The following is a 26,838-nucleotide window of genomic DNA, read 5'->3' as shown; positions in this document are numbered from 1 at the left end:
TTTTTTCTTTTTCAACAGCACTTAATTTCTGAAAAGCAGGTGATTATTCCTCTGTGTTCTGCATCTTCTGTATCTGATTCACTTCCTGCAGGCGTTCTCTTGTGTTTTTTTGAGAGAGAATTCATAAATGCAGGAAGGCCTTTGCCAGAAAACATCTTTAGTAAATAAAGAGAACTCTGGTCCTGGGGAGATTTGAGATCATTTCTGGCATCTCCTGAACTTTTTCATAATTGACAAATGCTCTGAGAAACAGGACAAAGCCTAAAATCAGGAACACCTGCCAAAGCTCAGGATAGACCATCAAAATATCCAGAGAAATAGGTATAAAACTTGACAATCAAGATCCACTTAATTTGAGAGAGACCAAATCCTAGAATGGTCTCATACCTTCCTGTGGCTGAGGTGGTCAAGAAAAAGACGTAAAAAACCCAATCCAGTTAAAGGGGCATGCCATGAAAAAGAGTTAACATGAAAATCCTCAGTTGGTCAGCATCATCAAAATTATTCTGACCCACAAAATCCTCACCTCTTCCAGGAATCAAAGAGATAGTAGCTTCAGCCTTGGTTTTCATGGCTTCATCATAACTTCATCATAACGCTGCAGTGTCATAGATGGAGGCTTTGGAAACCCAGACTCATCTTTGCAGTCAAAATAATGCTGCATTCTCTTCCCATATGGTGGAGGAGTTTCACCTGCGGTCTGTTCAAGTTCCCCTCACCCTTTCTCATTTTGCAACTGCTGGTACCTGCTCCCATAAAGCTTGTGCTTGAAGGTTTTGCTAACTTCCAAACTGGTATAATAATGTCTAAAATTTTAATTTTCTAGGAGATGGCATAAGAGTTACTTTATAGATAGGCCTTTGTTAAGAAGATGCCGGGGCGCCTGGGTGGCGCAGTCGGTGAAGCGTCCGACTTCAGCCAGGTCACGATCTCGCGGTCCGTGAGTTCGAGCCCCGCGTCAGGCTCTGGGCTGATGGCTCAGAGCCTGGAGCCTGTTTCCGATTCTGTGTCTCCCTCTCTCTCTGCCCCTCCCCCGTTCATGCTCTGTCTCTCTCTGTCCCCAAAATAAATAAACGTTGAAAAAAAAATTAAAAAAAAAAAAAAAAGAAGATGCCATTTATTTATTTAGGAAGATGATGCCTTCCTTTGTGCTTAAAGGAAAAGAGAAATAATATTCATAAACAAAAGAGGAGACAATTTTGGCATCCTTTCAGAAACTGAGCTTAAAGAGGAAGGAAATAATAAAGATTAGAGCTGAAATAAATGATATAAAAATTAAAAAAACTTCAATAGAACATATCAGTGAAACCAGGAGCTGTTCGTTCGTTCGTTCGTTCTTTCTTTCTTTCTTTCTTTCTTTCTTTCTTTCTTTCTCTTAAAATTTAAAATTAAAATCAGGGGACTATAGATGCTGGAGAGGATGTGGAGAAACGGGAACCCTCTTGCACTGTTGGTGGGAATGGAAACTGGTGCAGCCTCTCTGGAAAACAGTGTGGAGGTTCCTCAAAAAATTAAAAATAGATCTACCCTATGACCTAGAAATAGCACTGCTAGGAATTTACCCAAGGGATACAGGAGTGCTGATGCATAGGGGCACTTGTACCCCAATGTTTATAGTGGCACTTTCAACAATAGCCAAATTATGGAAAGAGCCTAAACGTCCATCAACTGATGAATGGATAAAGAAGATGTGGTTTATATACACAATGGAATACTACTTGGCAATGAGAAAGAATGAAATATGGCCTTTTGTAGCAATGTGGATAGAACTGGAGAGTGTCATGCTAAGTGAAATAAGTCATACAGAGAAAGACAGATACCATATGTTGTGAAAACATGGATCCTGAGAAACTTAACAGAAGACCGTGGGGGAGGGGAAGGAAAAAAAAAGTTAGAGAGGGAGGGAGCCAAACCATAAGAGACTCTTAAAAACTGAGAATAAACTGAGGGTTGATGGGGGGATGGGGGGTGGGCGGGTGGGGAGGGTGGGTGATGGGCATTGATGGGGGCACCTGTTGGGATGAACACTGGGTGTTGTACGGAAACCAATTTGACGATAAATTTCATATTAAAAATTTTTTTAAGTTTTTAAATTTTATTTATTTATTTATTTATTTATTTTTAAGATTTTAAGTTGATTTATTTATTTTGAGAGAGAGAGAGAGAGAGAGAGAGAATGAATGGAGGAAGGGCAGAGAGAGGGGGGGACAGAGGATCCAAAGTGGGCTCTGTGCTGAAGCAGAGAGTCTGATGTGGGGCTCGAACTCACAAACTGTGAGATCATGACCTTAGTTGAAGTCAGATGCCTTATGAACTGAGCCATCCAGGTGCCCCTTAATTTAAAAAAAAATTTATTTAAATCCAAGTTAGTTAACATATAGTGTAATAATGGTTTCAGGAGTTGGAATTTAGTGATTCATCACTTACATATTACTCTCAGTGCTCATCCCAACAAGTGCCCTCCTTAATGCCCATCACCCATTTAGCCCATCCCCCGCCCACCTCCCTCCATCAACCCTCAGTTTGTTTTCTGCCATTAAGATTCTCTTATGCTTTGCTTCCCGCTCTCTTAAGAATCTTTTATGGGGGGCACCTGGGTGGTGGTTAAGTGTCTGACTTCAGCTCAGGTCATGATCTCAAGGTCCATGGGTTCAACCATGTCCGGCTCTGTGCTGACAGCTCAGAGCCTGGAGTCTGCTTCAGATTCTGTGTCTCCCTCTCTTTCTGCCCCTCCCTTGCTCACATTCTGTCTTTCTCTCTCTCAAAAATAAATAAACAATAAAAAAATTTTTTAAAAAAGAATCTTTTTATGATTTGCCTCCCTCTCTGTTTCTATCTTATTTTTTCCTTCCCTTCCTCTATGTTCACATCCTTTGTTTCTTAGATTCCACATGAGTGAAATCCTATGCTATTTATCTTTCTCTGACTTATTTTCCTTAGTATAATACACTGTATCTCCATCCACGTTCTTGCAAGTGGCAAAAGATCATTCTTTTTGATTGCTGAATAGTATTCCATTGTATATATATTTTGCATTTTCTTTATCTATTCATCAGTTGATGGACCTTTGGGCTCTTTCCATAATTTGGCTATTGTTTATATATATATATATATATATATATATATATATATATATATATGAAATTTATTGACAAATTGGTTTCCATACAACACCCAGTGCTCATCCCAAAAGGTGCCCTCCTCAATACCCATCACCCACCCTCCCCTCCCTCCCACCCCCCATCAACCCTCAGTTTGTTCTCAGTTTTTAACAGTCTCTTATGCTTTGGCTCTCTCCCACTCTAACCTCTTTTTTTTTTTTTTTCCCTTCCCCTCCCCCATGGGTTCCTGTTAAGTTTCTCAGGATCCACATAAGAGTGAAACCATATGGTATCTGTCTTTCTCTGTATGGCTTATTTCACTTAGCATTACACTCTCCAGTTCCATCCACGTTGCTACAAAAGGCCATATTTCATTTTTTCTCATTGCCACGTAGTATTCCATTGTGTATATATACCACAATTTCTTTATCCACTCATCAGTTGATGGACATTTAGGCTCTTTCCATAATTTGGCTATTGTTGAGAGTGCCGCTATGAACATTGGGGTACAAGTGCCCCTATGCATCAGTACTCCTGTATCCCTTGGATAAATTCCTAGCAGTGCTATTGCTGGGTCATAGGGTAGGTCTATTTTTAATTTTCTGAGGAACCTCCACACTGTTTTCCAGAGCGGCTGCACCAATTTGCATTCCCACCAACAGTGCAAGAGGGTTCCCGTTTCTCCACATCCTCTCCAGCATCTATAGTCTCCTGATTTGTTCATTTTGGCCACTCTGACTGGCGTGAGGTGATACCTGAGTGTGGTTTTGATTTGTATTTCCCTGATAAGGAGCGATGCTGAACATCTTTTCATGTGCCTGTTGGCCATCTGGATGTCTTCTTTAGAGAAGTGTCTATTCATGTTTTCTGCCCATTTCTTCACTGGGTTATTTGTTTTTCGGGTGTGGAGTTTGGTGAGCTCTTTATAGATTTTAGATACTAGCCCTTTGTCCGATATGTCATTTGCAAATATCTTTTCCCATTCCGTTGGTTGCCTTTTAGTTTTGTTGGTTGTTTCCTTTGCTGTGAAGAAGCTTTTTAACTTCATAAGGTCCCAGTAATTCACTTTTGCTTTTAATTCCCTTGCCTTTGGGGATGTGTCGAGTAAGAGATTGCTACGGCTGAGGTCAGAGAGGTCTTTTCCTGGTTTCTCCTCTAAGGTTTTGATGGTTTCCTGTCTCACATTTAGGTCCTTTATCCATTTTGAGTTTATTTTTGTAAATGGTGTGAGAAAGTGGTCTAGTTTCAACCTTCTGCATGTTGCTGTCCAGTTCTCCCAGCACCATTTGTTAAAGAGGCTGTCTTTTTTCCATTGGATGTTCTTTCCTGCTTTGTCAAAGATGAGTTGGCCATACGTTTGTGGGTCTAGTTCTGGGGTTTCTATTCTATTCCATTGGTCTATGTGTCTGTTTTTGTGCCAATACCATGCTGTCTTGATGATGACAGCTTTGTAGTAGAGGCTAAAGTCTGGGATTGTGATGCCTCCTGCTTTGGTCTTCTTCTTCAAAATTCCTTTGGCTATTCGGGGCCTTTTGTGGTTCCATATGAATTTTAGGATTGCTTGTTCTAGTTTCGAGAAGAATGCTGGTGCAATTTTGATTGGGATTGCATTGAATGTGTAGATAGCTTTGGGTAGTATTGACATTTTGACAATATTTATTTTTCCAATCCATGAGCAGGGAATGTCTTTCCATTTCTTTAAATCTTCTTCAATTACCTTCATAAGCTTTCTATAGTTTTCAGCATACAGATCCTTTACATCTTTGGTTAGATTTATTCCTAGGTATTTTATGCTTCTTGGTGCAATTGTGAATGGGATCAGTTTCTTTATTTGTCTTTCTGTTGCTTCGTTGTTAGTGTATAAGAATGCAACTGATTTCTGGACATTGATTTTGTATCCTGCAACTTTGCTGAATTCATGTATCAGTTCTAGCAGACTTTTGGTGGAGTCTATCGGATTTTCCATGTATAATATCATGTCATCTGCAAAAAGCGAAAGCTTGACTTCATCTTTGCCAATTTTGATGCCTTTGATTTCCTTTTGTTGTCTGATTGCTGATGCTAGAACTTCCAGCACTATGTTAAACAACAGCGGTGAGAGTGGGCATCCCTGTCGTGTTCCTGACCTCAGGGAAAAAGCTCTCAGTTTTTCCCTGTTGAGGATGATGTTAGCTGTGGGCTTTTCATAAATGGCTTTTATGATCTTTAAGTATGTTCCTTCTATCCCGACTTTCTCAGGGGTTTTTATTAAGAAAGGATGCTGGATTTTGTCAAAGGCCTTTTCTGCATTGATTGACAGGATCATATGGTTCTTCTCTTTTTTTTTGTTAATGTGATGTATCACGTTGATTGATTTGCGGATGTTGAACCAGCCCTGCATCCCAGGAATGAATCCCACTTGATCATGGTGAATAATTCTTTTTATATACTGTTGAATTCGATTTGCTAGTATCTTATTGAGAATTTTTGCATCCATATTCATCAGGGATATTGGCCTGTAGTTCTCTTTTTTTACTGGGTCTCTGTCTGGTTTAAGAACCAAAGTAATACTGGCTTCATAGAATGAGTCCGGAAGTTTTCCTTCCCTTTCTATTTCTTGGAATAGCTTGAGAAGGATAGGTATTATCTCTGCTTTAAACGTCTGGTAGAACTCCCCTGGGAAGCCATCTGGTCCTGGACTCTTATTTGTTGGGAGATTTTTGATAACCGATTCAATTTCTTCGCTGGTTATGGGTCTGTTCAAGCTTTCTATTTCCTCCTGATTGAGTTTTGGAAGAGTGTGGGTGTTCAGGAATTTGTCCATTTCTTCCAGGTTGTCCAATTTGTTGGCATATAATTTTTCATAGTATTCCCTGATAATTGTTTGTATCTCTGAGGGATTGGTTGTAATAATTGCATTTTCATTCATGACTTTATCTATTTGGGTCATCTCCCTTTTCTTTTTGAGAAGCCTGGCTAGAGGTTTGTCAATTTTGTTTATTTTTTCAAAAAACCAACTCTTGGTTTCGTTGATCTGCTCTACAGTTTTTTTAGATTCTATATTGTTTATTTCTGCTCTGATCTTTATTATTTCTCTTCTTCTGCTGGGTTTAGGCTGCCTTTGCTGTTCTGCTTCTATTTCCTTTAGGTGTGCTGTTAGATTTTGTATTTGGGATTTTTCTTGTTTCTTGAGATAGGCCTGGATTGCAATGTATTTTCCTCTCAGGACTGCCTTCGCTGCGTCCCAAAGCGTTTGGATTGTTGTATTTTCGTTTTCGTTTGTTTCCATATATTTTTTGATTTCTTCTCTAATTGCCTGGTTGACCCACTCATTCGTTAGTAGGGTGTTCTTTAACCTCCATGCTTTTGGAGGTTTTCCAGACTTTTTCCTGTGGTTGATTTCAAGCTTCATAGCATTGTGGTCTGAAAGTATGCATGGTATAATTTCAATTCTTGTAAACTTATGAAGGGCTGTTTTGTGACCCAGTATATGATCTATTTTGGAGAATGTTCCATGTGCACTCGAGAAGAAAGTATATTCTGTTGCTTTGGGATGCAGAGTTCTAAATATATCTGTCAAGTCCATCTGATCCAATGTCTCATTCAGGGCCCTTGTTTCTTTATTGACCGTGTGTCTAGATGATCTATCCATTTCTGTAAGTGGGGTGTTAAAGTCCCCAGCAATTACCACATTCTTATCAATAAGGTTGCTTATGTTTATGAGTAATTGTTTTATATATTTGGGGGCTCCGGTATTCGGCGCATAGACATTTATAATTGTTAGCTCTTCCTGATGGATAGACCCTGTAACTATTATATAATGTCCTTCTTCATCTCTTGTTACAGCCTTTAATTTAAAGTCTAGTTTGTCTGATATAAGTATGGCTACTCCAGCTTTCTTTTGGCTTCCAGTAGCATGATAAATAGTTCTCCATCCCCTCACTCTGAATCTAAAGGTGTCCTCAGGTCTAAAATGAGTCTCTTGTAGACAGCAAATAGATGGGTCTTGTTTTTTTATCCATTCTGATACCCTATGTCTTTTGGTTGGCGCATTTAATCCATTTACATTCAGTGTTATTATAGAAAGATATGGGTTTAGAGTCATTGTGATGTCTGTATGGTTTATGCTTGTAGTAATGTCTCTGGTACTTTGTCTCACAGGGTCCCCCTTAGGATCTCTTGTAGGGCTCGTTTAGTGGTGACAAATTCCTTCAGTTTTTGTTTGTTTGGGAAGACTTTTATCTCTCCTTCTATTCTAAATGACAGACTTGCTGGATAAAGGATTCTCGGCTGCATATTTTTTCTGTCTAGCACACTGAAAATCTCGTGCCAATTCTTTCTGGCCTGCCAAGTTTCAAAAGAGAGATCAGTCACGAGTCTTATAGGTCTCCCTTTATATGTGAGGGCACGTTTACCCCTTGCTGCTTTCAGAATTTTCTCTTTATCCTTGTATTTTGCCAGTTTCACTATGATATGTCATGCAGAAGATCGATTCAAGTTACGTCTGAAGGGAGTTCTCTGTGCCTCTTGGATTTCAATGCCTTTTTCCTTCCCCAGTTCAGGGAAGTTCTCAGCTATTATTTCTTCAAGTACCCCTTCAGCACCTTTCCCTCTCTCTTCCTCCTCTGGGATACCAATTATGCATATATTATTTCTTTTTAGTGTATCACTTAGTTCTCTAATTTTCCCCTCATACTCCTGGATTTTTTTTATCTCTCTTTTTCTCAGCTTCCTCTTTTTCCATAACTTTATCTTCTAGTTCACCTATTCTCTCCTCTGCCTCTTCCATCCGAGCCGTGGTGGTTTCCATTTTGTTTTGCATTTCATTTAAAGCGTTTTTCAGCTCCTCGTGACTGTTCCTTAGTCCCTTGACCTCTGTAGCAAGAGATTCTCTGCTGTCCTGTATACTGTTTTCCAGCCCAGCGATTAATTTTATGACTATTATTCTAAATTCACTTTCTGTTATATTATTTAAATCCTTTTTGATCAGCTCATTAGCTGTTGTTATTTCCTGGAGATTCTTCTGAGGGGAATTCTTCCGCTTGGTCATTTTGGATAGTCCCTGGAGTGGTGAGGGCCTGCAGGGCACTTCCCCTGTGCTGTGGTGTATAACTGGAGTTGGTGGGCGGGGCCGCAGTCAGTCCTGATGTCTGCCCCCAGCCCACCGCTGGGGCCACAGTCAGACTGGTGTGTGCCTTCTCTTCCCCGCTCCTAGGGGCGGGATTCACTGTGGGGTGGCGTGGCCCGTCTGGGCTACTTGCACACTGCCAGGCTTGTGATGCTGGGGATCTGGCATATTAGCTGGGGTGGGTAGGCAAGGTGCACAGCGGCAGGGGGGGCAGGCTTAGCTCACTTCTCCTTAGGTGATCCACTTCAGGAGGGGCCCTGGAGGCAGCCGGAGGGAGTCAGATCCGCTGCCGGAGGTTTGGCTCTGCAGAAGCACAGAGTTGGGTGTTTGCGCGGAGCGAGCAAGTTCCCTGGCAGGAACCGGTTCCCTTTGGGATTTTGGCTGGGGGATGGGCGGGGGAGATGGCGCTGGCGAGAGCCTTTGTTCCCCACCAAACTGAGCTCTGTCGTCCGGGGGCTCCGCAGCTCTCCCTCCCTTTGTCCTCCAGCCTTCCCGCTTTCCGATCAGAGCTGTTAACTTATGACCTTCCAGACGCTAAGTCGCGCTTGCTGTCGGAACACAGTCCGTCAGGCCCCTCCGCTTTTGCCAGCCAGACTCGGGGGCTCTGCTTGGCCGGCGAGCCGCCCCTCCGCCCCGGCTCCCTCCCGCCAGTCCGTGGAGCGCGCACCGCCTCGCCGCCCTTCCTACCCTCTTCCGTGGGCCTCTCGTCTGCGCTTGGGTCTGGCGACTCCGTTCTGCTAATCCTCTGGCGGTTTTCTGGGTTATTTAGGCAGGTATAGGTGGAATCTAAGTGATCAGCAGGATGCGCGGTGAGCCCAGCGTCCTCCTACGCCGCCATCTTCCCTAACACCTGGCTATTGTTGACAGTACTACTAAAAACATTGGGGTGCATGTGCCCCTTTGAATCAGCATTTTTCTATCCTTTTGGTAAATACCTAGTAGTGCAGTTGGATCATGGGGTAGTTCTATTTTTAATTTTTTCAGGAAACTCTACACTGTTTTCCAAAGTGGCCACACAAGTTTGCATTCCCACTGACAGTGCAAAAGTGTTCCCCTTTCTCTGCATTCTCACTAACATCTGTTGTTTTCTGAGTTGGTAATGTTAGCCATTCTGACAGGCGTGAGGTGGTATCTCGTTGTGGTTTTGATTTGTATTTCCGTGATGATGAGTGATGTTGAGCATCTTTTCATGTGTCTGTTAGCCATCTTCATTGGAAGCCATGTCTTCATTGGAAAAGTATCTGTTCATGTCTCTTGCCCATTTCTTCACTGAGTTGATAAGTTGAGTTTGATAAGTTCTTTATAGATTTTTAGGAGCTGGTTCTTTTAAAAGATCAGCAAAATTGATAAAGTAGCCAGACTCATCATCAAAAGAGAGAGAGAGAGAGGGAGGGAGAAAGGACTCAAACAAACAAAATCACCAGTGAAAGAAGAGAAATAACAAACACCACCACATAAATACAAACAATTATAAGAGAATATTAGAAAAAACTATACACCGACAAATTAGACAACTGAAAAGAAATGGATAAATTCCTAGAAACATATAACCTACCAAAATGGAAGCAAGAGGAAATAGAAAATTTGAAGTGAATGATTACCAGCAAGGAGATTAAATCAGTAACTAAAAAACTCTCAACAAACAAAAGACCAGGATCAGATGGCTTCACAGGTGAATCTTATCAAACATTTAAAGAATAATTAATGCCTATTCTACTCCAACTATTCCAAAAATAGAAGAAGGAAAAATTCCAAATTCATTTTATTAGGTGAGTATCACCTTTATCCTAAAACCGGATAAAGACACCACTGCCAATATTTCTGATAAACATAGATGCAAAAATCTTGAACAAAATACTAAGCAAACAGAACCCAACAATACTTTTAAAAAATCATTCACCATGATCAAGTGGGATTTATTCCTAGGATGTAAGGGTGGTTCAATATTCGCAAATCAATCAACGTCATACATCACATCGACAAACGAAAGGATAAAAACCATATGATCATCTCACTAGATGCAGAAAAAGCATTTGATAAAATACAACATCCATTCATGACACAAGCCCTCAACAAAGTAGTTTTAGAGGGAACACACCTCAACGTAATAAAGGTCACATATGAAAACTCCATGGCTAACAAAGACAAGGATGTCCATTCTCACCACTTTTATTCAAAATAGTACTGGAAGTCATAGCCACAGCAATTAGACAACGTAAAGAAATAAAAGGCATCCAAATTGGTAAGCAAGAAGTAAAACTCACTATTTGCAAATGACACAATACTCTATATAGAAAACCCCGGAGTCTTGTGGTTTTTCATTGCTGAGGAGACCCCAGGAAAGAAAGTGTGCAAGCTAATTTTGAGCTGCCTCTTTTTGTAGTCTTAAGAGAGCAGAGCACCTGTTGTCTGACTATTACCCTCTATTTTTCTGTAGACAAGTCTTGTCTATACCCCTCACCATGGCTCAGCTCCAGACACGCTTCTTCATGCTTGTCTGGATTTGTTCAAAATCTCCAGACATGCTTTTGAACAACTTTTTTTTTTGGGGGGGGGGTGGGGGTGGCCAGGGTCTGCAGTCTTTTCATTACTAGCAAGATATTGTTCTTGATTCAGAGATATTCACATAGCATTTCCCACAGGTGCTTATCTTTACTTCATCTGTTGATGTACAGAGATTCTTTTTTTTTAAGTTATTTATTTTGAGAGAGAGAAAGAGCAAGTGGGAAATGGGCAGAGAGAGAGGGAGAGAGAATCCCAGGCAGGCTCCGCACCATCAGCACAGAGCCTGATATGGGGCTTGAACTCATGAATTGTGAGATCATGACCTGAGCCAAAATCAAGGGTCAGACGCTTAGCCTGCGGAACCAGCCAGGTGCCCAAGAGATTTTGATACATAGTTACTTCTAAATTGAAAGACTGTCATATAGTCTTCTTGTTGAAAAAGTCTTTGAACTGGAATAAGAATTATTCTTGTAATAAGAGCTTTGCAATACCAGTATATGGATGTTTGTCGTTACCCAAACAGTTGTATATTTTTCTAAATTTGTAGACTGAACATTGATTTATTTTTGTATAAATCTAATAATTAAGTCATTGTTCTTTTTTTTTTTAATTTTTTCAACATTTATTTATTTTTGGGACAGAGAGAGACAGAGCATGAACGGGGGAGGGGCAGAGAGAGAGGGAGACACAGAATCGGAAGCAGGCTCCAGGCTCTGAGCCATCAGCCCAGAGCCTGACGCGGGGCTCGAACTCACGGACCGCGAGATCGTGACCTGGCTGAAGTCGGACGCTTAACCGACTGCGCCACCCAGGCGCCCCTTAAGTCATTGTTCTTAAGTTGAAGATGTAAATGATTCAGATTTCAGATTTTTAAAAAGTAAAAATCCAAATAATTTAGTGAGAGAATTCTTTCAGAAGTATTTTAGTTAATAGATGCAGGAAGAATGAAGAATTTTTACCATTTTGTAACTCCAAGTGAAATAATGGGTTTAAGTAGTGATTATCAATAGCTGCTAAAACTATTCATTAGGTAAAAGGCTGACAGAAAATATTACGATGGATGGGATCAGAATGACATCATCAGAGTCCAGATGTATATTTTCACATCATATAGAAAGAGATACAAAAAAAACCCAAACAAAAACAAACAAACAAACAAAAAACAAAAAAAAAGAAAGAGATACAAGCTAATGCACTTCCTCATGTGATGCAATATGAAGCACATGATACTAGGTGTAAATATTCTTTCTGGGGAAAAAAAAGCAAACCTGAAATCTAATCAAGTGTTTAGGTCTGCCTAGTGTACAGAATGTGTAGGTGGTAGAGGAACATTTAAAGAACTCCCTGGAGGGCTGCCTGTGTGGCTCAGTTGATTGAGTGTCCGACTTTGGATCAGGTCATGATCTCACAGTTCATGGGTTCAAGCCCCACATCAGGCTCTGTGCTGACAGCTTGGAGCCTGGAGCCTGGAGCCTGCTTCGGAGCCTGTGTCTCCCACTCTCTCTGCTCCTGTCCCACTTGTGCTGTCTCTCTCTCTCTCTCTCTCTCTCAACAATAAATAAAACATTTAAAAAAATTTGAGGAACACCCTGGAGATGTAATCAATGAAATCTAGAATGTAAGAAATATTAGAACAGATGACCCAGTTTCTTTAATAAATAAATGGCAAGAAAAAAGGGAGGGGGAACTGTTAAAGTTTAAATAAAACATACTAATAAAAAAGAAAACCCTACAGACTTCACCAAAAACTACTACAACTGATAAATGAATTCAGTAGTCACAGGATACAAATCAATAGTCAGAAATCTGTTGTATTTCTATACACTAATGATTAAGTAGTAGGAAGAAAAATGAAGAAAACAATCCCACTTACAACTGCACCAAAAATAACAAAATACCTAGGAATAAACCTAATCAAAGAGGTGAAAGACCTGTACTCTGAAAACTGTAAAACACTGATGAAAGAAATTGAAGAAAACACAAATGAATGAAAAGACATTCCATGCTCATGGATTGAGAGAACAGATATTCTTAAAATGTTTATACTACCCAAAGCAACCTATACATTATTGTAATCCTTATCAAGATATCAACACATTTTTTAACTAGAAAAAAACCCTAAAATTTATATGGAACCACAAGAGACCCCAAATAGCCAAAGCAATTTTGAAAAAGAAAAGCAAAGCTGGAGGTATCACAATTCTGGACTTCAAGTTATATTACAAAGCCGTAGTAACCAAAACAGTATGGTACTGGCACAAAAAGACACATAGATCAATGCAACAGAATAGAAAACCCAGAAATACACTCACAATTATATGGTCGATTAATCTTTGTCAAAGGAGATAAGAATATCCAATGGGGAAAAGATAGTCTCTTCAATAAATGGTGCTGGAAAAACTAAACAACCGCATGCAAAAGAATGAAACTGGACCACTTTCTTACACCATACATGAAAATAAATTCAAAATGGATTAAAGACCTAAATGTGAGACCTGAAGCCATAAAAATCCTATGAAAGAGCACAAGCAGTAATTTCTCTGGCATTAGCCATAGCAACATTTTTCTAGATGTGTCACCAGAGGCAAGGGAAACAAAAGTAAAAATAAACTATGGGGACTTCATCAAAATATAAAGCTTATGCACAACGAAGGAAACAATAAACAAAACTAAAGGCAATCTACTAAATGGGAGAAGATAATTGCAAATGACATATCCAATAAAGGGTTAGTATTAAGAATATATAAAGAACTGATACAACTCAACATTCAAAAACCAAATAATCCAATTTAAAAATGGGCAGAAGACGTGAACAGACATTTCTCCAAAGAAGACATACAGATGGCCAACAGACACATGAAAAGATGCTCAACATCACTCATCATCAGGGAAATGCTAATCAAAACTGCAATGAGATATCATCTCCCACCTGTCAGAATGGCTAAAATAAAAAACATAAGAAACAAGTTTTGGTGAGGATGTGGAGAAAAAGGAACACTCTTGCACTGTTGGCGGGAATGCAAACTGGTATAGCCAGTGTGGAAAAACAGTATGAAGGTTTCTCAGAAAAGCTAAAAATAGAACTACCCTTTGAATTGCACTACTGGATGTCTACCCAAAAAATACAAAAACACTAACTGAAAGGGATACATACACCCCTATGTTTATAGCAGCATTATTTACAATAGCCAAATTATGGAAGCAGCCCAAGGGTCCATAGAGAGATGAATGGATAAAGAAGATGTGGTAAATACACACACACACACACACACACACACACACACACACACACCCCAGAATATTATTCAGCCATAAAAAGAATGAAACCTTGCCATTTGCAACAACATGGATGGAGCCAGAGAGTATATATGCTAAGCAAAATAAGTTAGTCAGAGAAAGACAAATACCATATGATTTCACTCATGTGTGGAATTTAAGAACCAAAACAAGGAGAGAGAGAGAGAGAGAGAGAGAGAGAGAGAGAGAGAGAGACCGACCAAGAAATAGACTCTTAACTATAGAGAACAAACTGATGGCTACCAGAGGGGAGCTGAGTGGGGTGATCATGAAATAGGTGATGGGTATTAAGGAGTACACTTGTGATGAGTACCGAGTGAGGTATGGAATTGTTGAAATGACTATATTGTACACATAAAATGAATATATCACTGTATATTCACTACACTGGAATTAAAATAAAAACTTAATAAAAAAGAAATTGAGCTTAACAGAGGGGGGAGTTTTGAGGGTTCAGCTCTTAGAGGGATAAGGATTAGGAAAAGGGAACCCCCCAGGGACAATGTAAGGAACAGTAACTCTGGGAGAGAACAGGAATTTATGAGGACTTTTGCAATGTTTACTGAGACAAGATATAAATCCCTCTGTCCTTTCCCTTCCCAAATCATCAGTAACATCTTTCCTCAATACTGATTTTGTGGAAAAGGATTCTTTTTCACAGCTGAACTCTGTACTTGAATAGTACAGAGTAAGAGACTGTTCAAGCAAGAGCTGGAGGATGGGTGCAGGTAACAAATACCTGAACATGTGTCACTTTAAAATATAAAGATCATAAATAGAACCATTAAACTGAACTCTCTGGAGGTCACAGATGCAGCTCACCATCAGCAGGTAGTAATTTTTGTAGTTCCAGACATTCCTTATCGTTGACTTCTATCCCCATGTCTCCAAGAATGTTTTTCAGATCTGTGGCATCAATCTTTTCTCCTTTGAAAATACAGAAGGTTTATAGGTGAAAATTATAGAAATTAATTACTCAGTATTATGTAAGTTTAAGAGGTTCATAAGAAAATGTTATTGACCTATAGGATATGTACTTTTAAATATACTTAAAATAGCTTATATGGCATCATTCCCAGTTGGGGATTAAAGAGTGAAAGTAAAATGGAATGTGGAAATACAGTGTGTCATTAGAAGTCAAAGCAAATTTGTTCCTAAATTATTGATATAATAAAGGCTCCCTTAATTTGGGGGATAATGAACAGAATAAAATCTAGTTACCAAATTGGATAATGAATTGCCGAAAGAAATGATTATGGCAGGAGATCTTATATTGACTTATGTAATTGATTGTTGACAAAACCACATTATCTTGAGCTTTCCAAAACTTTACCTTATTTATTCATGTGCTTACCTAAAATTTAGCTATTTACATGTAGGTGAAGACATATATACATATATGAGAAAAAAATCTGTACAGTACATAGGACATGTTATCAAAAGCAAGTCTTATAGTTTATTTTTCAAACAGATAATCCAAGATCAAATGGATTTTATCAGGCAGAAATATTTTATATTTTATAATAACTGGGTAAAAAGGCAAAATTAATATGGACAATAGACTACTAGGAATATAAAAATTTAAATATAATTTATTATAAAGCATTAGGGTTTCAGTGTCATAGAAACTCACCTGTAAACTTTCATTTTCATTGTCACATTTTTCAGATCAACCTTCCCACCACCTGTAAGACAAAAAGCAGTCACAGACCAACAATGAGACTGTTCCTTCTGCTTTCTCTACTTATGATACCTGTCCCCCAACAGGAACGTTGATATCATCTTGAATTTTAGTTCCAGACTATTATATTACATTTTTCATCATATTTACTTAGATATAAGAATGCTTTTTACAGTTTTTTCCTCCACTTTGTTTCATGCATCTCAGTTTTTTCCCCTGTATTCAGATTCTGTTATTTTGTTTATAGTCGATTTTTTGTTCTCTTGTTAACTATTTATACATTTCTTTTGGTTCCTGATGCTGTAAAATTTTATATGACTGTTTAGGTGCAGGTTGAAAATATATTTTTTTTAATTAAAAAAATTTTTAAGTTTATTTATTTTGAGAGAGAGAGAGCACACACACAAGCAGGGGAGGGGCAGAGAGAGAGGGAGAGAGAGAATCTCAAGCAGGCTCCACATTGGCAGCACAGAGCCTGACACAGGCCTTGATCTCACAAACCCTGAGATCATGACCTGAGCAGAGATCAAGAGTCAGACACTTAGCCAAATGAGGCATCCAGATGCCTGAAAAAAATTTTTTTATTTGACTTAGCTCTCAGTGTTCCCTTTCAATATAGGACAACAGGGAAGGAAGGATAAGAAGAAATGAAATGATAATATATAAATAATTCTGGGAAAACATTGTATAAAACAAAAACAGTATCATCTTGAATGAGGATAAAAGTCCAAAATAAAATTGGATTATGATAGATTAAGGATGCATACTGTAATTTCTACAATAACCTTTGAGGCTTCTAAATTAACAAGAAAAATAAAAAATAATTAGTCCAAAAGGAAGGCAAGAATGGAAGGAAACAGAAAGTTGAACATGTGGTACAAAAACGGGAATTCAGTAAAAGTAGATTTAAACACAAATATGTCAGTAATCTCATAATTACCACTAATATTACAAAAATGATTTTCAGACTGCTAATTGTTTAGGGTTTTTGCATGCTAATTGGTTAGGATTTTTGCATTGTTTGTTTATACAAAGATTAGCCTGTGATTTTCCTTTTTTGTGTTGTCTTCATCAAATTTCGGTATAAAGATTATGATAGTTCCATAAATCAAACTGGCAAGTGGTTCTTGTTTTTATGTTTTTTGAAGAGTTGAGTAACGTGGAAATTATTTCTTACTTATATGCTAGGTAAAATTCATCAAGGAAGTGATCTAAGGCTCTAAAATTTAAGAATTTAAAATATCTGAAATCTAAGGATTCAGAGAAGTCAAAAGTAAAAGGATGGATAAGTATAGACCATACAAACACTAAGCAAAGGTAGAGTAGGAATATTAACATCAAACAAAATAGGCTTTAAGAAAAAGCTTTTCTAGTAATAACAAAAAGAAGTTTAATTCACCATGAAGATGTTATAATTCCAAACTTGTATGCTCGTATTAACACGGTCTCAAAAAAAACAAAGAAAATTATAAAATTATAATGAGAAATAAAAATCCAAAATTACACTGAGAGAAATTTTTTAAAGTTCATTTATTTTGAGATAGAGAGTGTGCGAGCAGAGGTCAGGAGCAGAGAGAGGGAGAATCTTAAGCAGGCTCCACGCTGTCTGCACAGAGCCAGATGTGGGGCTCAAAGTCACAAATTATGAGTCATGACTTGGGTCATAAGCCATCTAGGCGCCCAGGGGGAGATTTGATACATCTTTGTCAGTAGTTAATAGAATAAGCAGAGGGGCGCCTGGGTGGCGCAGTCGGTTAAGCGTCCGACTTCAGCCAGGTCACGATCTCACGGTCCGTGAGTTCAAGCCCCGCGTCAGGCTCTGGGCTGATGGCTCAGAGCCTGGAGCCTATTTCCGATTCTGTGTCTCCCTCTCTCTCTGCCCCTCCCCTGTTCATGCTCTGTCTCTCTCTGTCCCAAAAATAAATAAACGTTGAAAAAAAAATTAAAAAAAAATAGAATAAGCAGATATTAAGATATTAAATCCTTAAGACTTTAGGATATTTGAACAAGAAATTTAACAAAGTTGATTTAATGGAAATATAGGCAACACCGTACCCAATAATTCCAGAATGCATATTTTTTCACATAGGGAATATTTAGCAAAAATCACCAAGTACTGGATTATAAAGCCAAATCTCAACACACTAAAAAGTAATGGCTATAAGCAATTCAAAAATAATAGTAAGGAAAGTGTCACTTAGAAGAGCACTAAATAGAATAAATCACCTAGGAATAAAGTTAACAAAAGAAGTACAAAGATCATACTTCAAACACTACAAAACATTGTTGAAAGAAATAAGACAAAACTCTTAGCAAAATAGGAATAGAAGGGAACTCCTTTAATCTGATAAAAGTGATATATATAAAACTTCAATAAGGTAATACTTAATGGTGAAATATGGAAACGTTTCTCTTCGCGATCAGAAATGAGGCAGGCTGGGGCACCTGAGTGGCTCAGTCGGTTGAGTGTCCGACTTCGGCTCAGGTCTTGATCTCATGGTTCATGGGTTCAAGCCCCACATCGTGTTGACAGCTCAGAGCCTGCTTCAGATTCTGTGTCTCCCTCTCTCTCTGCCACTCTCCCACTCATGTTCTTTCTCTCTCTCAAAAATAAATAAACATTAAAAAAATTTTAATTAAAAAAAAAAAAGAAATGAAGTAGGAACTCCTGGGTGGCTCAGTCGTTTAAGCATCTCTTGATTTCAGCTCAAGTCACAATTTCATGGTCCTAAGATCGAGCCGTGGTGCTGAGCATGGAGCCTGCTTAAGATTCTCTCCCTTCCTCTCCCTCTGCCCAGCCCCCACTTGTGCGCGCTCTCTCTCTCTCTCTCTCTCTCTAAAAGAAAAAAAGGAAAAGAAATGAGGTAAGGATGTCCGCTATCATCACATTTACAATACTATACTGGAAATTCTAACTGAAGCAGTAAGGCATGATGAAGAAATAAAAGGCATAATGATAGAAAAGAAAGAAAACTGCCATTATTTGGAAACATAATTATATATGTAGAAAACTCAGGAGGATATTCAGATAATTATAATTTATAAAAGTATAGAAAGGTTGCTGGGTACAAAGTCATTACACAAAAATCAATATTTTTTATGTATCAGCAACAAACTGAAAAAGAAAAAAATTTAAATATACCATTTTCAATATTATAAAAAATACCTAAAAATAAATCCATTGCATTAAATGCAAAGCTTTACCTAGAAAATTATACAATAGCCAGCCTGGGACAACCAGAACACCAAGAAGGTGATGTTAACTTTGTTAGTCCAAGCCACTGTTTGGACTGTGAGGAAAGGAAGATGCAGGCCGACCCACCTGCCCCTACTCTGGCACTTTCAGCAGTAAACAACTTCTCAAAAATAAGTTTGAACACATAGGTGTGAAAGTTTGTGTTCAAGCCAGGGATTGTAATAGCTTTTCTTATATTCTAGAATATACCAAAACAAAAGTAGATTCCGATGGGGTCAGAGTGGAGTCAGAGTGTTCATCAAAAAGAAAGCACAGCTAACACTTTTAGGAACAGAATTGGTCTAAGTTGAAGAGTTTGTGTTCAACAACCCCAACAAGAAAAGAAACTTGTGGCTGTGGAGAAAGCTTTAATATGTGAAACCTCGGGACTAGTCTGGCTGTAAGCTCCTGGAGGCTTGTGGAAGTCTGCGGGCTTACGGAAAAAATCACGTGACTGTTATATGTTTAAGGTTTATAATGTATAACTGCCTTATGAGGAAAATACAGTGATGCATTTTGAAAACGAAGCCACTATGTTAGACTCTAGATGATGTTATTTGTATTCTTTTTAGAGGACAGAAAATGAGAAGCCCTCACTTTTGGGGGGTCATTTTTCTACTTTTTCTCTTCCTTTTAAAAAATTCATGTGTAATTAACATTCAGTAAGTTTCAGATGTACAATATCCTAATTACACAATTTTATACATTTCTCAGTGCTCATCAAGATAATTCTACTCTAAATCCCCTTTACCTATTTCACTCACCTGCTCCACTCACTTTTCTGTGAAGGAAAAAAATCCTACTCTGCACTTAACTCTCTTGAATCTTTTCTGTTAGAACTAATTCCATTACAGTTGCCTTTCTGAGAGGATTTTGGGAAATGTATTCTTAATAGGTATGCAGTCATTAGATCTCTGTTGAATGGCCTGACTGCAAATCCATTGGCATTTTCCTGACCAGTTGACAGCTTTTAAAATTTAGAGGTAGGAAGTTCTGACTTTTAATCATTAAAAATTTTTTTTTAGTGCTCACAAGTTTATATTTTTAGGTTTGTAAAGATTCTTGTGTATTTTCTAAATACACTGACAAAACAGATTTGGAGGTTTACATATGTCTTAGGACACTTATACTAGGCAGGTAAATTACATTAAAAAGATTGGTCTTCATAAAAGATCTTCCCAGAGAGCATTAATATATTTTTTTAAGAATTTATTTAAATTCCAGATAGCATTAGGGGTGCCTGGGTGGCTCAGTTGGTTAAATGTCCAACTCTTGATTTCAGCTCAGGTCATGATCTCACAGTTTGTGAGTTTCAGCCCCTCATAGGGCTCTGTGCACAGAGCCTGCTTGGGATTCTCTCTTTAACTCTCTACCCATCCCCTGCTCACTTGCTCTCTCTCTCTCTCTCTCTCTCTCAATAAATAAATAAATAAACATTAAAAACAATTTAAATTCCTGATAGCATTAATCTTTTCCCTCTGCTTTTACTGTGATTATCTTAAGTTCTCTTCGTCTGTCAATAGATTTCAGCCACATCTATTTTTTACTTTGATGTTTATAATTTATTTAGGAATTCTATAATGATTGCTTAGTACTTTGTTTCTTTAGTTAGGCAATTCCCCTTGTTTTATTTTTAAAATTTAATTATTTTTTAATTTTATTTTTTATAGTTTCAAGTTTTAATTAATTTTTTTAAATGTTTTTTAAAATTTATCTTGAGAGAAAGTGTGCGTGAGAGGGGGATGGGCAGAGGAGAGGGAGAGAAAGAATCTTAAGTCTGAAGCCAGGCTCCATCTCAGGACTGTGAGATCTTGGTGTGAGCTGAAATTAAGAGTCAGATGCTTAAGGGGTGCCTGGGTGGTTCAGTCGGTTGAGCGTCCGGCTTCGGCTCAGGTCATCTCACGGTTCGTGAGTTCGAGCCCCGCATTGGGCTCTGTGCTGACAGCTCAGAGCCTGGAGCCTGCTTCAGATTCTGTGTCCTCCTCTTTCTCCACCCCACACCTGCTTGTGCTCTGTCTCTCTCTGTCTTTCAAAAATGAATAAACATAAAAAAAATAAAAAAAAAAAAGAGTCGGATGCTTAAAACCAACTGAGCCAGCCAGGCGCCCCTCGTTTTTACTTAAACTCCAGTTAGTTAACATATAGTGTAATATTACTTTCAGGAGTAGAATTTAGTGATTCATCACTTCCATACAACACCCAGTGCTCATCACAAGTGCCCTCCTTAATCCCCATCACCCATTTAGCCCACCCTCCCCACCTTCCCTCCAGCAACCCTGTGGGGATAAGCTTAGGAATCCCCCAGGTTTACACCAATGGGTTAACAAGGCATAAAGAAATACAAAGTCATAAAATGCTCACACCCAAGTTTGGGTAAACTAGATTGGCACTCCAAGAATAGGGGGGTGCAAAGACACCCCAAGAATAGGGAGGCACAAAGGTGCCAGGAATAGGGAGGAGAAAAGGCACCCCAAAATAGAGAGGGGGTGCATAGGTCCCAAAATAGAGAGGGAGAGGCAAAGGCCTAAAATAGGTATGGTGCAAAGGTGCCCAATAGATAGGTATATGAAATTTTTTTTTTAATGTTTATTTATTTTTGACAGAGAGAGAGAGAGAGCATGAGCAGGGGAGGGGCAGAGAGAGAGAGGGAGACACAGAATCCGTAACAGGCTCCAGACTCTGAGCTATCAGCACAGAGCCCGACACGGGGCTTGAACCCACAGACCGTGAGATCATGACCTGAGCCGAAGTCGGATGCTCAACTGACTGAGCCACCCAGGCGCCCCTGATAGGTATATGAAATGAGCAAGATTAGATATTCAGGGTGGAAGTACCCCCAAGTTAGTACTACAGCAGAAAATCTGCTTTCATAGAAGAATAGGGCCAGGTTAGGTAAATTGGTGAATTGGACTATGGACCGCTGTGTGCAGGCAAAGCAGCCCGAAGCGGGAGATGGTTAAAGTAAGAAAAGGTGGGGCGCCTGGGTGGCGCAGTCGGTTAAGCGTCCGACTTCAGCCAGGTCACGATCTCGCGGTCCGTGAGTTTGAGCCCCGCGTCGGGCTCTGGGCTGATGGCTCAGAGCCTGGAGCCTGTTTCCGATTCTGTGTCTCCCTCTCTCTCTGCCCCTCCCCCGTTCATGCTCTGTCTCTCTCTGTCCCAAAAATAAATAAACGTTGAAAAAAAAATTAAAAAAAAAATAAAATAAAGTAAGAAAAGGTGCCTTATTAACCCTGAGGTTATTTCCCCTAACTGCCTTATCCCCTAGGCTGGCAAAGCTAAATAGGTATGATAAAGAGCGCCCCCTGTCTGCTGTTAACAACCATCTACCCATCTGCCTGGTGCCCAGATTTTGTTTTATATTGACCCAAACCCCAAACACTGTATATCTTCAAAACCCCCCTTTTCCCTCACGTCCCCAAGTTAATGTTCCTAGTTTGTCTCTTTGTACACACCCATTACATTTGGGTGTAAGTCTTCTGATCTGAATAAATATGGGGCAAGGGCCCTTATTCGGGGCTCTTGTCTTTTCCCCAGACATTATCCATCTCTTGCTTTAATCTTGTGTCCACTCTTTTGCTGGTCAAAAGAAAACTTTAGACTTAGAGTCTATGACACAACCCTTAGTTCTTTCTCTATCATTTGGAATCTGTTTCATGGTTTGTCTCTCTCTCTTTTTAAAAAAACATTTTTGGGGCGCCTGGGTGGCGCAGTCGGTTAAGCGTCCGACTTCAGCCAGGTCACGATCTCACGGTCCGTGAGTTCGAGCCCCGCGTCAGGCCCTGGGCTGATGGCTCAGAGCCTGGAGCCTGTGTCTCCCTCTCTTTCTGCCCCTCCCCCGTTCATGCTCTGTCTCTCTCTGTCCCAAAAATAAATAAATGTTGAAAAAAAAATTAAAAAAAACCATTTTTAATGTTTTATTTATTTTTGAGAGAAGAGCACAAGCAGAGGAGGAACAGAAAGAGAGGGAGACACAGCATCTGAAGCAGGCTCCAGGCTCTTAACTGTCAGCACAGAGCCTAACAAGGGGCTCGAACTCACTGAACCATGAGATCATGACCTGAGCCAAAGTCGGATGCTTAACCGACTGAGCAACCAAGGCACCCTTGTCTCTCTCTTTTTTTTTTTTTTTATAAAAAATTTTTTTTAAGGTTTATTCATTTCTCAGAGACAGAGCGTGAGCGGGGGAGGGGCAGAGAGAGAGAGGGAGACACAGAATCTGAAACAGGCTCCAGGCTTTGAGCTGTCAGCACAGAGCCCGATGCAGGGCTTGAACTCATGGACTGCAAGATCATGACCTGAGCCAAAGTCAGATGCTTAACCGACTGAGCCATCCAGGTACCCCTGTCTCTTTTGGTGCCACCAGGTTATGTAACCTTCTCATTTTGAGATCTAGTTTTATTGAATCCATGAAATTGCTCCGTAATATGAATTAATTGTCAAGTACTTCTTTTTGGTTGTTCCTTAGGTTAAACTGACTATATTACTACGAGATGGGGTTATTTGTTTTTTTGCATGCTATCTTCCTTCCATTCCATCTTGTTTCCTTATTTTTCTTTTGCTATTTTTCTCTGCTGTGCTAATGCTAGAATTGGTGCCATATCCTTTCTTTTCATTTTGCATATACTTCAGCAGTTGTGTTCAGATTTTCATTTTATTCTCAGGATTTAATGTAACAATGTTTAGTTGCTCTTTTGATAGCATCTCAGACCAGTTAGCTTTCTTCAGCTAGATGCATTTAAAGAAAACTGTTCTACTCACTTCTATTGTAATCGGAGAGTGTGGTGATATGTTACATGGTCTTCATTATATGTGAGCCCTGCTCCCATATCTGAGGTTTGATTTAATGTCCCAGCAGGGTTCGTTGCTCTAGTTAAGTAGAATGAACTCGGTAAAGACATTTAACCAAACCACAGATCTGTGCATGGGATGGTATTCTTGGGCTTCCCATCAGACCTTCAATTCTGCCTGTAGCTCTTTGTTCTTGTTCACTTTGTTAGGTATTGGAGGAAAGAAAAACTAGACAGATTTTGGTTTTTTCATCATCTTAAACTGGAATCCTCTGGACCGGTTTAGATAGGATTTAAATAAATTGAAGATTTGAAAGAACTTACTCCTAAAACTCTCTGTGCCTGTCACCTTTTGTTAGAGTGACAGGTGGTGGTGGACAGTTGATAGATGCAATTATTTGATAGGTTTTTGCAATTATTATTATTGGTCTCTCGATTTTTTTCACTTCTTTGCTCAACATAGGTAATTTATTTTACGCTGGAAAAATGTTCATTTTATTAATATTTTCAACATCTTAATCTCATGTTATATATAACATATTGTAATAGTATTATTATGCTTGATATCTAGTATGTTTTTAAAATTCTTATTATGTTTCTCTCTATCCCTTTTTAGTCTTTCTGACTATATCAGAATAGCTGAGGCATATATACTGGAAATAACCATCCGTCAATGTTTTAAAGATTTTTATTTTTTATATTTATTTTTATTAAAAACATTTTAAACGTTTTTATTTATTTTTTGAGAGAGAGAGAGAGAGATAACAGCAGAAGGGCAGAGAGAACAGGAGAGAGAGAATTCCAAGCAGGTTCCACACTGTCAGCGCAGAGCCTGATGCAGGGCCTGAACCCATGAACCATGAGATCATGACCTGAGCTGAAATCGAGTCGGACACTCAACCAACTGAGGCACCCAGGCACCCCAACCGTTAGTCAATTTGAATCATTCTTCATCATAGGCTGTTCTCTTATTGTTTAGTGTTTCTTTTAAATGTTTCTCATTCTGTTTTCATTTTCTTCCTTATTCTTTGATCTGAGAATGGTCTGTCAGTACTCTCACCAATTTTAATTATTCATAGTAGAACACTCTCTTAAAGAAGAGACAGGATGTACTTTCACGTGAAACTTGAATTCAGCCACATCCTTTAAAAAATGCCCTGTTGATACTAAATAAACACTATTACTGGTCTATGGATACTCTCAAACCCAAGCTGTCCTAAAGGGAATGCATTTTTATGTGCAATGCTCACCATCAACTGGTAGGTTTTGTGAAAAATCTTCAAGTTCTTTGTGTGACAGCTTAATCCCCATATTTTCCAGAAATGGGACGAGGTTATTCATAGCCACCTTTCCTCCTTAGGAGAGACAAATTATCATAAAAACAACCAAGATGCAGAAAATCTCCTTACTAATTCATGTATATTATGGTTATCACTTTACTCATGAAGAATTTAAGGTCCAGTAAAAGCTAGTCAACGGTATAAGGAGGGTCAATTTTAAGACTAGATGTAGAGTCTCATCCTCAGACTATCTTTTTGTTCATATCAACATAGTGCAAGTTTGAAAAGGGCTGGGTAATTTCCTAGGGATTTATGGCATATATCACATATCCATAAATATTGGGAAATACACATGTGAAATTTTTAATGTAATAAAAATAAATCAGTGTATATGAAAAATAAGAGAATATCACAGATATATCTGCTTTCTCATCATACTTCTCACTCACTTTGAAGAGCCTTCACACCATCCAGCAGCCTTTTTTGATACACCTTTCCTTCAGCTGAAAAATAATAAGGGTCAGAGAAAAATAATAAGGGAGATTCACCTAAATAATAAATATTCTACAATTTTCCCCCTATTTCCATAATTTCAAAAAAATAGACTTTTTAATGATTTTTCTGAAATGTACCTAATTTCCTCTCAAATAGTGACAAAGTTGGTTTGGACAAAGATTTTTAATGAGGCAAATTTATTCACTTTTGCATAAAAGGCAAGGATTAGTGGCTTAAAACTTATAAAACATATCTCATTTGATTTATTTTTACCTCTGACTTCTTTCCTTACATTCTTTCTTTTTCCATTTTTACATTTTTCCACGTACTCTCAGGAATATTAATGGAACTAAGGACAACAATACACATATCTTATTGGCAAGATTAAGGGAAATAGCTATTGATTACCATAATGAAAATGAAATGACCCTGATTTTTTGGGTCACTTAGTTTTTATTCTAAAATAAAAACTAAAATTTTAGTTTTATTCTAAAATTATTATTTAGAATCGTTCTAAATAATGCTAAAAGTTTTCAAAAATGATTAAATAAAACAAAACAACCTGTAACAATCTGACAGCATTTTAGAAGAAAATCTCACAGGCAAGTAGTCTAAACCCCTTGAAGTATACATATATATTTTAAATCCTTACCATCAACTGGTAGTTTTTACTAAATTAAAGTATTCCTTGTCTGTGACCTCAACTTTCATGTCTTTCAGAGCACTGTCTACATCACTGACATCAACTTGCTTTCCTAGAAAAGACAGAAATGGTGATAAAAAAGAACTTGGGAAGAACACAAAATTAGTGAGTTTGATTACAATCAAATGCTGTTAACTAGCAATATTTTTACTCATGTGCCATTAAGATAATTTCATCAGTACTTAAGAATCACATAATCTATAACAAACAAAAAAATTAAAGTAAAAAAACCTTTTTTTAATGTTTATTTATTTTTGAGAGAGAGAGAGAGACAGAACATGAGTAGGGAGGGGCAGAGAGAGAGAGACAGAATCTGAAGCAGGCTCCAGGCTTTGAGCTGCCAGCCCAGAGCCCAATGTGGGGCTCGAACTCATGAATGTGATCAAATCACGCATGACCTGAGCTGAAGTCGGACACTCAACCGACTGAGCCACCCAGGCACCCCCCAAAATTAAAATTTATTATCACCTTGGCTGGTTTATAAATATATAAAAAATAAAATAATAATTTGGGTCTTTTCTTCACAAAATAGAAATGTAAGTAGTTCTCCTGATGGTTTGAAATTGTAATTATGTTAGGAGCAGTATAATGTTAGGCACATAAATTGAGAAAGGTACAAAGATTACATGCCTTAATATGAATTAATA

At 38.6% G+C, this 26,838-nt stretch overlaps 1 protein-coding gene and 1 pseudogene across 1 annotated transcript in view; both read right to left on the bottom strand.

The window, feature by feature from the left end:
- LOC115501263 lies at positions 1-25,054 on the bottom strand (annotated as a pseudogene).
- LOC115508163 overlaps positions 14,894-26,838 on the bottom strand; it is a 142,039-nt gene continuing 130,094 nt past the window's right edge. The window contains exons 56-60 of the mRNA XM_036064353.1: positions 26,141-26,243; positions 25,443-25,496; positions 24,964-25,068; positions 15,644-15,695; positions 14,894-14,937 (exon numbers count right to left, since the gene is read on the bottom strand). Coding sequence (XP_035920246.1) covers positions 26,143-26,243 — 101 coding nt within the window. The 3' untranslated portion in view covers positions 14,894-14,937; positions 15,644-15,695; positions 24,964-25,068; positions 25,443-25,496; positions 26,141-26,142. The remainder of the gene's footprint in view (positions 14,938-15,643; positions 15,696-24,963; positions 25,069-25,442; positions 25,497-26,140; positions 26,244-26,838) is intronic.

The sequence above is a fragment of the Lynx canadensis genome, chromosome E1, assembly GCF_007474595.2.
Source record: "Lynx canadensis isolate LIC74 chromosome E1, mLynCan4.pri.v2, whole genome shotgun sequence".
NCBI classification, from domain to species: Eukaryota; Metazoa; Chordata; class Mammalia; order Carnivora; family Felidae; genus Lynx; species Lynx canadensis.
This window is presented reverse-complemented; position numbering and strand designations above follow the sequence as displayed.